This window comes from Conger conger, chromosome 13 (genome assembly GCF_963514075.1).
Source record: "Conger conger chromosome 13, fConCon1.1, whole genome shotgun sequence".
In the NCBI taxonomy this organism is placed as follows: domain Eukaryota; kingdom Metazoa; phylum Chordata; class Actinopteri; order Anguilliformes; family Congridae; genus Conger; species Conger conger.
In genome coordinates this window covers 22,895,444-22,907,567 of record NC_083772.1, presented here as the reverse complement: position 1 = coordinate 22,907,567, position 12,124 = coordinate 22,895,444, and the positions used below count along the sequence as shown (strand labels likewise).

Below are 12,124 nucleotides of genomic sequence, written 5' to 3'. Positions count from 1 at the left end.
CCAACAGCTGACTTCAGCTCAACAGCTGTCTCAAAAGTAGTCGCAACAAGGAGGGGGGGCTTCAGTCACAAAACATCAAGAAATAAGCGATTATTCAGCTAAATAAATAATATTTCCATGGACACAGAGTGCCTTGGAGACCATATGGTTGCAGACTGAAGGCTTAGAGAATTAGAGAGCACTTTCGGTCACTCACAGTATTGTCATCATCATAGACGATTCACCCCATTTTGTTTTTTGCATTTTCCAAAAACTGTTCTTCGAATTTTAGTCAGTTGTAATCCATAAATAAGGGGATTGAGAAGTGGGGGGATTACCAGAAATTCCATAGCCAGGAAATTTAGCAGACGGCGTGGAAGATCCCTGGAACCATATCTATTGTGCATCAATTCAAAGAGTACCGCAATTGTCACGTTAGTCAATGAAAACAAATGTGGCAAGCATGTTTGGAGGAATTTCCCCCTGTTTTCTGTGGAGTTCAAACAGGTACTGATCAAATTAATGTAGGAGTAGACAATGAAAAGGATATGAATTATATACACCACAATTACAACATAACCAGCCACACTATTCAATGTATTTGAAGAACAAGAAAGCCTAACAATTGGCCAGTTTGCACAATAGAGTTTTTCTATTTTTGATCCACATAATGTTAATCTGTGACTCAAAAACATCAAAATACCCTCACAGAAAAGAGGTGGAATCCATGGAAACACAACAAATTTTACAATATGATTTGTCATAACAGAATGATATTCCAGTGGTCTGCATATTGCAACATTCCTGTCATAAGCCATAACTGTTAAAATTGAATAATCACACAGAAAATTTGAATAAATGACAAATGCTTGTAGATAGCATCCATTGTATGAGATCACATGGTCTTCAGCTAGTAGGTCATACAAGAATTTAGGGTAGAACCCTATTGTTCCATACAGTCCATTAATACACAGATTACACAGAAAAATGTACATGGGCTCGTGTAGGGATTTCTCTTGAAAGATGATGAAAATGAGTGTCACATTGATGAGCACAATAAGAAAATAACAAAATAGAGTCACAGAGAAAAGAACATATCTACTTTCCTTTGTTTCATCCTGTAATCCAGAAAGAGTGAACAGTGACAAATGAGTTGTATTTTTCAGTGCCATTGTTGAAAAAACCCAAGCTTGATTATTGGAAAGATATTGAAGTCCCTTGTTTTGACTTTTCATCTCCTCCTTATTTTAATTTAAAGTTATTTCATCACACTCAAATCCAACTCTAAGTATGTTGAATTATTGATGATGTGTAATGATCAGAAATGTTATTAGCCAGTTCTTAACTAAACATTCAAATTCTGAAATCAGAACTGCTACTCGTAATTCAAATGTGTTCTAGAACACTGACTTCACATGCACCCCGAATGGTTACATAGATAATAGTACATAAAGGATAATTAAGTTCCATGTGCCCTCATTTCAGTATTTTTCATTTTAACTACTCTAATATGCAGCTCAGATATTTTCTTTTAAAATATTATTTGATGGAACATTAAAAGTACTAATTTAAATGTTCATGTTAATGTTCTCCAAAATGCTCCTTCTGACCTGAAGAGAACTGAGCAGGACTTTTTATATGCACTGCCCCTACACACAACCAGCACTAAGGGAGTCTGGGGCAGGTCACACCAACTGGACGTAAGCCTGGTCTTAACATTACGGAGAATGTGCATGCAGTGTGACTTAAAAACCTCTCCAAGGTAACAATCTTTGCGACATTAAAAGCAACAGCAAGAAGCTCTGAATATGGCTTGTCTCCTTTACAGATTGTACAATCTGCACACTTTCTATGGAGCGAGGTTAATCTCAATATTATTCACAAATGTGTGTAACATGATCCACAAATAAGAGAATTCAAAAAAGTGTTTTATATATCTACAAACTAGGGGTGGAACGAATAATCAACGTAAAATCGATGACCAAATTTGTTGCCGATTAATTCAATTGTCAATTAATTAATGTGTTTTTTTTTCGCACTGACTCGGAATGCTTACTTGCATTACCACTTACTGGAATGAAGTGAACAACAGCGGGATGGCAACACCTTCATGACCCTGAAGTGGTTTATTTCCTTAGAACTGGAGTGATTTATGCCACTTATATCATGGCTGCTCACCAAATAAATTTATTTGGGGGTAATTTCAAATTCCTATTTTATTATTTTGAGAAAAGAGTATTACATTTATATATGTGCACATCCACAGAATATAGCTAGACCCTTGCTAACTAAATATAATTTAGGTAATAGCAATTAGCAATGTGTTCAGTGATCACTATATGCACAGGCTGGATAAATCATTAAATAACAAGGTTTTAATATCTTGCCAATTAGTTTGAAAGAAACTTACCTATGTAACTATAACACTTACACTGCTACAACTTAGCTCTGTCACTAACTAGACTTTAGCTGATGTTAACCATACAATGTCCATCTTAGGTAATGTTAATTTACCTAATGTTAACATCAATGTTACCGACACTGTCCGTCGTCTTTAACGTAGCCTACGTATGAGGAAACTACGACTAGACCACATCGTATTCATTAGTTGAAACCAAACAGTTTCTATAGCAATATGAAAAAAAAAAAAAGATTGAAAACAGCGTCTAAAATAAGGGATATGGGAAACCGGCCGTTTACATTTTTGTTCTCGTTGGGTGAGAATGTCGTTCAAGGCAAAAGATTATTCAGTCATAGCACTCGGTCTTTAATCGGTCGGATGAATCGGTCGGATTATTACCGTGCATTTACTGGAAAATAATGCACACTCCTCCAGCCAATCAGAAACGGGTATTTAACCAAGTCACAGTAGAATAAACTATTATTCATAACCATCCTGTTGGATGAAAAAAAAGTGATATTGGAATTTTTATCAGCCAGAAAGTTCATTAAAATACGTATTTTAGAATAAAGTATTCATCTTTATTGTCTTTATTGTTAGTTAGCACAAGCCAAAAACAACCTCAGTCTAAATGTAAAAGCTGATGGCTAAATAAGAGCCATTGAGTGTTTGTGCACGATTAATAATTCGAAAGGTTGATTATTCGTTTCAATAATTGATAGATTATTTGTCTGTTAAAATAGTTATTTGTTTGTAATAGGGCTGCAACTATCGGAAATATACAAATAAAACTTGTGTGTAGTGTCTCATTATTTGTACAAATGCATACATATTTGTATATGAAGGGCAAACATACATAATAAATTGCATGTGTATTTTTTGCAATAACATAGTCTCAAATGTAAAATCTGCATTTGTGGATCAAATGACACATGTGCATTCAGTTACATTTGAGACTTTCCTTCTGCAGTTCCTGTGCAATCCACACACAAATAGCTATCGATCCACAAATGTGGCAAGCTGTGTATTGAATGCCAAAAGGGTCAGAATTCACCAGATTTTGGCCATGCTCAGATGGTTAACATGCTTAAATAAGACCTTAGTACTAGGTATCTACGGAGAATCTGCCCCATTCTCACCCCCTACTCAACCCAGCTCCCGGTCCAAGTGATGGTTCTGTCCCGCCTGGACTTCTGCAATTCCCTCTTAGCTGGCCTCCCAGCGTCCGCCATCAGACCCCTCCAACTTATCCAGAATGCAGCAGCTCGTCTGGTCTTCAACCTTCCCAAATACTCACACGTCACCCCCCTGCTTACTTCCCTCCACTGGCTGCCTGTCATGGCTCGCATCAAATTCAAAACATTGGTGCTAGCCTTCCAAGCAGTTAAGGCGTCTTCCCCAGCTTACCTCCAAAAAATAATCAGACCCTACACCCCTGCCAGACCTCTTCGTTCAGCCTCCTCAGGCCGCTTGGCACCTCCCCCTCTCCGAACCTCCACCTCATGCTCACAACTACTGTCTGTTCTGGCTCCACGGACGTGGAATGAACTCCCCGTTGAGGTCAGAACTGTAGAATCTCTCCCCACCTTCAAGCGCAAACTGAAGACGCACCTCTTCAAGCAGCACCTCTCCCCGTCCCTCCCTACCTCCCTGTGAACCTTATGTCACGTTTCAGGTCTGTTTCACCATGTTTTATGTTTATTAATTTTGTCTTAGTCTCTTAATTGTCTTATCATGTATTATGTTAGTCTAGGTTCATCATGTTGTTTAGTTTGTTTCTTGTTACGATTTATTTTCTCGTCATGTCTAGTTATGTTTCGTTACAATTATATTACCTTGTTATGTTGAGTGGTTATCGTCTTAGTTTCGTTTTGTGTTATGTTTTGATTTATGTTTATTGTTACGTAGACTGGTTACTGTTTAGACATACACTTTTACATGTCTTTCCGCAAATCTTGCGTTCCGCCTTTCTCTCTCTCTCTTTCTGTCAGTCACACCCTAATTGTTTCTATTTGTCGATTTACTAAAACTACTAACGCTAGATCAGGATTGGGTAGAACCCAGTCGCGCCACTGTTTGTTGCGAAATTGTCTGCCTCTTGTTTTCAACGCAACTCTTGAGCATTATTACTGATTGATTCACGTTAAGATCCAAGCCTGTTTTACTGACCATTGTTGATTGATTTCTGTTTCGTTGACCATCGTTTGTTTTTTGACCACGTCTTCGCCTACCGTTTTTGTACCTTTGCCTCGCTGATTGTTTCATGGTTTCGACTTCCGCATTGCCCTCGACTACGACTCTGCCTGCCGTCCGCCTGTACTTCTGCCCCGCTGACGGCTCTCCTGCTACCGGACCTTCCTGCACATCTACCGACTACGAGTTTGCCTCTTCCCTCGGCACCGTGCTTTTTGTTTGTTTAGTGTTTGTTTGGCTGGATCTATGTGTATGGACTTTGCTTGTTTTGACTACGCTCGTGGGATTTGTCCCGAATAAAGCCCTGATGGGAGTTTATCTAACCATTGTTTCTGAGTCGTGCATTTTGGTTCCAACCCCCACGCACCCGTCTCACCTTAATTGTTGTCTTTCTCTGATTTACTTTGTGTATCGGTATTTTTAGTTGGCCAGGTAAGCAGTGTTTGGATAGTTAAGTTTGGTCACTTTTGCTTTGTTTGTTTATTTGTTTGTTTAAAAAAAAAAAAAAAAAAAATTCAAATAGGCCCTGGTCCTAATCTTTGTTGTACAGGTAGCAGTTGAAATTGTACTTCCCTCTAGGGTCTTTCAGCGCACTTATCCCTGGTTATGGGTATGCACTTTGTTGTACGTCGTTTTTTGCATGTTTGTTACATTTAAATATTAGTCAAACACAACACAAGTAAACACAAAATGCAGTTTTTAAATGAAGGTTTTTATTATTAAGGGAGAAAAAAAATCCAAACCTACATGGCCCTGTGTGAAAAAGTGATTGTTAAAACATATCTTAACTGTGGTTTATCAAACCTGAGTTCAATTTCTCTAGCCACACCCAGGCCTGATTACTGCCACACCTGTTCTCAGTCAAGAAATCACTTAAATAGGACCTGCCTGACAAAGTGAAGTAGACCAAATGATCCTCAAAAGCTAGACATCATGCCGAGATCTAAAGAAATTCAGGAACAAATGAGAAAGTAATTGACATCTATCAGTTTGGAAAAGGTTATAAAGCCATTTCTAAAGCTTTGGGACTCCAGCGAACCACAGTGAGAGCCATTATCCACAAATGGCGAACGTGGAACAGTGGTGAACCTTCCCAGGAGTGGCCGGCCGACCAAAATTACCCCAAGAGCGCAGCGATGACTCATCCAAGAGGTCACAAAAGACCCCACAACAACATCCAAAGAACTGCAGGCCTCACTTGCCTCAGTTAAGGTCAGTGTTCATGACTCCACCATAAGAAAGAGACTGGGCAAAAATGGCCTGCATGGCAGAGTTCCAAGACGAAAACCACTGCTGAGCAAAAAGAACATTTGGGCTCGTCTCAATTTTGCCAGAAAACATCTTGATGATCCCCAAGACTTTTGGGAAAATACTCTGTGGTCTGATGAGACAAAAGTTGAACTTTTTGGAAGGTGTGTGTCCCAGTACATCTGGCGTAAAAGTAACACCGCATTTCAGAAAAAGAACATCATACCAACAGTAAAATATGGTGGTGGTAGTGTGATGGTCTGGGGCTGTTTTTCTGCTTCAGGACCTGGAAGACTTGCTGTGATAAATGGAACCATGAATTCTGCTGTCTACCAAAAAATCCTGAAGGAGAATGTCCGGCCATCTGTTTGTGACCTCAAGCTGAAACGAACTTGGCACACCAGCAAGTCCACCTCTGAATGGCTGAAGAAAAACAAAATGGAGACTTTGGAGAGGCCTAGTCCTGACCTGAATCCTATTGAGGTGCTGTGGCATGACCTTAAAAAGGTGGTTCACGCCCGAAAACCCTCCAATGTGGCTGAATTACAACAATTCTGCAAAGATGAGTGGGCCAAAATTCCTCCACAGCGCTGTAAGCGACTCATTGCAAGTTATCGCAAACGCTTGATTGCAGTTGTTGCTGCTAAGGGTGGCCCAACCAGTTATTAGGTTTAGCAGGCAATCACTTTTTCACACAGGGCCATGTAGGTTTGGATTTTTTTTTCTCCATTAATAATAAAAACCTTCATTTAAAAACTGCATTTTGTGTTTACTGGTGTTGTCTTTGACTAATATTTAAATTTGTTTGATCTGAAACATTTAAATGTGACAAACATGCAAAAAATAAGAAATCAGGAAGGGGGCAAACACTTTTTCACACCACTGTATAACGAGAGAGAGAGAGGGGGTGAGAGGCCGAGGTGGGATTTGAACCCTGGAATCTCGCTTGTCCAAATATTTGTTGGACGAATGTGTTACCAGTCAGCTAAAGACAGAATCTATAAGAACATTCTTTAGAATTTGAGGGTCATGTCATCAGACAGTGTTGTTGCAGTAACCTGCAATGAGCCTTTGCTTTCACTGCATTTAACCATGCTTACTTGCTAACCCTGCAACACTCAACCCCCTTTGACTTTCCTCCTTTTGAAACTCCACAGCACGATCCACCCAGATCAGGGTCATGGCAATAAAGTAACGAGAGAGATTTCCCTGATTTTGTGGTGGGATTTGAACCCTAGCGTCTCACTCGTCCAAATGTTTGCTGGACGAAAGTGTTACCAGTCAGCTAAAGCTGTAACCACCCTGCAAATGTTTTGGAGTCAAATAAACAAGAAAACATTTCATTAATCCTGTTCCAGTAGCTTCTGGTAAGACTACACACATTTCCTTCACCTCAGATTTGGGGGGCTCCTATGTAACAGAGTATAAAATGTAGGTTATTTTTATGTGAATTTTACTTGAATTGAGCAACCCCCAGCCAGTATTTGTTGTTTTGGAGCCCTCTTGTGGAGTTTTGGTTCACTGCACTTTGACGAATATCGCACTTTTTGTCCCTCTTGCGTTGCCATATCCCTGCAGCAGAGTCAAGTCTGCTGAGGGTTTGCCAGTGCAGTGACCATTTAAGAAGACACTTATGTGTTTTGTTTGTCTTCTTCAGACAATAAACAGTCAAAAAGGCAGTTCCTGAATCTCCTGTCTCTGACTGATGTACTCCAGTTACACCTCCATAATAAATGTAATATTAATGTATCTGTGAAGATAGAATTACTGTTTGTTTTAAACAAGCAAAGATCATTACACCTACCATTATGTATGGTTTACTGCCAACATCATTGTGTGGTGTTCTGTAGGGCCTATTTTGCTATTAACAGAACTAAACTAAAATATATGTCCTCAATATATCAAAGAGAACAATAAACATCAAAACATGTTTTAATTATTAGGCTATGTTGATAGGGAGCCTAAAAATTAAGTTAAAATATTTGGGTCATGCAAAAAACCAAAGAGAAAGCCGCATATGCAACGCGTGCAAACCCCAAACACCCATTTTCCACTAGAAAGAAAATCGCTCAGTTCAGGAAACCGAATCATTAATGTAAATTAAGTATTTCATTGTACATTCTTTTTTTTTGTTTGAGCAACAGTTTATACAGTGTCATCTACTGCTGCAAAGGGCTTTGTAGCCTGGTTTTATTTTCTTTAGTAAAACTTAGATACTGTTTGTGACGAGTGTGGTGGTTGTCTGTTGGGTGTCATATGTATATATGTGGGCGCATGGTATGTAGTCACCTAGTTAGACACACACACACTCTCAAGCACTTGGACATGCACACACATACACTCATACACATGCATTCATTTCACACACACAACATGAGCTAGTCACTGTTTGTGTGGTGTGGGGTCGAGGGCATGTTTAATTGTGTAATTGACAACAGCTGCTTCTCCTTTTCAGGTGCTGGTTTGCACCTGAATCCCGGCCTATATAAGGAGGAGTTGGCTACACCATTGCGGCTACCATTTTTCACACATTATGTTGTAGTTTGTCTGCACAGTCTTTTGTTAGTTTTGTGTTATTCTTTGTTTTAGTTGCCTTCCCCCACTTTGGGAGGGGGAGATGCCTTGTTTTTGTATCTCTGTTGGACCTCACTCTCCCGAGGGGATGGTAATTATTTATTAAACACTTTTTCTTTTGGTTTCAAACAATTGTCTTGATGTCCCTATTTTCATATGTTTACGTTGCCATTGAGGGTTGACACGAGCTGGGGCAGAGTTGTCAATGGCACACATAACACTGTTGTATTTCTTAGTTATAGAATGTTGTGTTTAAACTATTGAGGTACAAGTTTAATAGCTTGTAATAAGTGTTATGTCTTCTTATCTCTCAGATTAAGGGCTTTTTATAACCACTGCTACAGTATGACATGAACACTGAGGAGACCTTGGATGTAATAAATGTGTGATAAATGTGTAATAAATTTTGCCAGGGGACAGGAGATGTCTCATGTGCAATACAGCCTTAAACACACAGGTTAGTGATGGACTATGTAAAAAAAAAAGAAAAAAACATATTATTGGGTGCTCTCTTTTTTGATGTTATTTTTTGTCAACATTTCAGGGGAAAACAATGTTCTACATTTGGAAGTATTAATAGTTTTTTTTTGCTGCATACGACATTAAACATTTGTGGTGCATTTTAAGCAGGGATGTACATTAGTAACACTGGTGCTTGTATGGTCAAAAACTTTGCCGCACAGGGAAAGAAAATGGTGCACAAACATTACATTACATTATAGGCATTTGGCAGAAACTAGACCCACTTGGACTTGGGCCTTGTAGATTAATCTGATGATGAAGGATTATACAGTGATTTTGTGTTTTTGTTTGCTTCTGCGGTAGCAATTTTGCCCAGCCGGGACAAAATAATTGCGAGTTTCCGACAGTAGGGGCAGTGTCGTTACATTTTGGCCTGTAACAGGCGGAGAAGTAATTTGTAGCAAGATTGCCCGTTATCAATAGTGGTTTACGGTTTGCTTTTAACACATCCACCACCAGGTGGCAATTGTGAGGGTGCAGGGTATATCTTCCACCACAGCAGTTAACCTTGTTAGCACTGGTATTTCGTATGGAACTTTTAAAGATTTAAATTGATCCTATAGTGGGACTTTTGCTGTTTATGGATGGTGCGACAAAAACTTTCAGTGCCGTTGACTGTAATCGAATGCTTTCATCTCCATTCTTCTACTAACCTTAAATGCATGAAAATATGAACCATAATAGCTTCATGGTTCATATTCGGATTGGGTAACCTGAGCAGGCTGTTGTACTGCCACAGCCCTCTGTAGAGGCTCCGGGAGCGATGTCATCACTGCTACCGAACTTCGCTGGCAAGTATTGTGGTGAGAGAGCATCATCATTTTTATTGATTTTACCAGACCTCCATTTTATATGATAGTCAAAAGCTGTGAGCTGTGCTGCCCATCGCTGCTTAGTAGCACACAACTTGGCTCATAGGGTTATTGCAGGTGAAGAGAATGCATTTCTGCCCTAGCAGGTATTCCCGGAACTTTTCCGTTACTGCCCACTTGTGTGCAAGCTGTAGTTCTGCATATTGCGTTCGGGTGGCCTGAAACCCCGACTCACGTACTTAATTTGCCTAACCTTTGCCTCCTCTTGCTGGGATAAGAAGGTCCCCAAGCCACTATGACTGGCATCTATTTCTGGGATGAAAGGGAGAGCATAGTTGGCATAGGCCAGCACAGGGGCACCAACTAACTTGGCCTTCAAGTGCGCAAAGCTGTGCTCACATTCTGCAGTCCAAGCAGAAGGGAAGTCTCATCCTGACCCCTTCCTAGACTTCGTCCCCGCCAGCTCTGCCACCAGTCAATGTAGAGGTGCGGCCATCTTAGCAAAGCCCTCCACAAAGCGTTGATAGTAACTTGCAAATCCCAAGAAGGAGGAAACATGGCCAGGCCATTGCCTTGATCTTCTTAGGATCCATAGAGACACCATAGCTGGAGATGACATGCCCAAGACAGCCCATCCCCTGCTAAAAGAAGGCACATTGACTTAGCTTGGCCTTGTCGTCCTAAGCTGTAACCACTGGGAGTATTGCAGACAAAAACTCTCTACCACTGTTGACACTATGGACCCTGTATCCAGAAGACAAGACACATTTACCACCACAATGAGAACATCTAGGTGTGGACAAGATGACATTAACTTCTATTGAACTAGGCTTCTCAAACCAACCCCAGAGCCAGAAGAAGCTCCACCTAAACTGTGGCTCAGCAGTCTGGTGGGCACTAGTTTTCCGACAGCTGGTGGGGGTGGGTGGTCCTCTTATCACTAGTAGAGGGAGTGGTGATAGAGGTAGATCGGGGGCTCAGGGGAACCTATTCCCCATCATAGTCTTGAGAAAAGTGGTCCTGTCACTGGCCCCTCTGACATATGATCGGTCCCTCCTGAGGGGGTCTACTGTCCGCCAAAGGATTTTGTAGGAGACCAATACTCTGAGCTGGTTAAGCTGGTCTTGTTGACATTTAAAGATGTCTTTAAGCTCCCCTAGTTCTGACCCTGGAGTAGCATTACTGGGTAAGGTATGTGTCCCCCTTGGACCCCATTCTGAAGGCCATAAGAATATGATACATAATGACTATGACCCATTGTACCCCCTGGCATACCCTCCCGTTCCCACTTAATAACCTCCCATCAGACCTCGTGGGCTAGCGATGGACCAATTGTTTTAGCTCTCTACGGAAGTAACAGTCCGAGACATATATTCAATAAACTTGTCATGTAACAATACCTCAGAGTTGAGCAGGCCAGCAGGGGCAACTCGCTTACCTTTGTCCATGAGACCCATCAGTGCCAAGGCTCAAGCAGGCTCTCCCCCTCTTATTGTTTGCGGGCAGAAAAAGGCTTCTTGCAGAGCAACAGAAGACTCACAGCAACCATACAACTCTTGCAATATTTTAATTATGTCAGGATCACCCTTCTCCATGCTAGACCGGTACTTAATTTAATCTTTTGCTTCCCCTTCCAAATGATCATATAAAAAGAAGGCATGATCAGCTATATAGTACAAGCCCTTTCCTCTTCTAGCTACTCGCTTATCCCCATACCAGAACTACCCCAGAACATAGGGCATTTCCGATCTAGAGGGACCAGGACCAGTGTCTCAGGCGATGATACAGTATCCCCTGCAGCTGCAGATGCAGCTGGTGATGTGGCAGTGGGCTCAGAGAGAAAGCGAAAGAACTGGAAGCAAATAAAAATGGCAGCATTCCTATCTGTCAATACACTTTGTTTGGCAAGCAATAGATAAGTGGCCTTGGGCTCCATGCAAGGCAAGGCACTTACTACCAGGATGTGTACGGCCTAGGAACATTTCTTACATTGCCATATTTTTACATACCCCCATCAGTGAGGTCGCTCAAATGAAACTGAGCTGCTAGAGCTGCTATAGTGAGAACGTTAGCCTATGCAAGCTAAAAACAAGCAATTGCACAAGACAATAGTGCAAGAATGGACTGGACTACAAAGCTAAAATGACAAGCCTCCCTGAACTATCCGGGTCCAGCAACACAGGAAAGAAGTGCAGCTTCCAAGTACAAGCTGATGCAAACAAGGGGGAAGTTAACCCTCTGAGGTCTGCAGGCAAAATGAGGAAAACTGGTGACTGTGACATGCTCTGACATTTGTGTCATTTTTCAATTTTATCCATCCATCCATCCATCCATTATCTGAACCCGCTTATCCTGAACAGGGTCGCAGGGGGGCTGGAGCCTATCCCAGCATACA

At 41.0% G+C, this 12,124-nt stretch overlaps 1 protein-coding gene across 1 annotated transcript; it reads right to left on the bottom strand.

Annotated features, from left to right (window-relative positions):
- Positions 1-209: 209 nt before the first annotated feature.
- Positions 210-1,151, bottom strand: LOC133107436 (olfactory receptor 52K1-like). The gene has a single exon (XM_061216424.1). The coding sequence runs from the start codon at positions 1,149-1,151 to the stop codon at positions 210-212; it is 942 nt and encodes a 313-aa protein (XP_061072408.1).
- Positions 1,152-12,124: the final 10,973 nt, after the last annotated feature.

What these genes read in the sequence shown, in the direction of transcription:
- LOC133107436 (XM_061216424.1), bottom strand. Translation starts at nt 1,151, where the DNA reads ATGGCACTGAAAAATACAACTCATTTGTCACTGTTCACTCTTTCTGGA.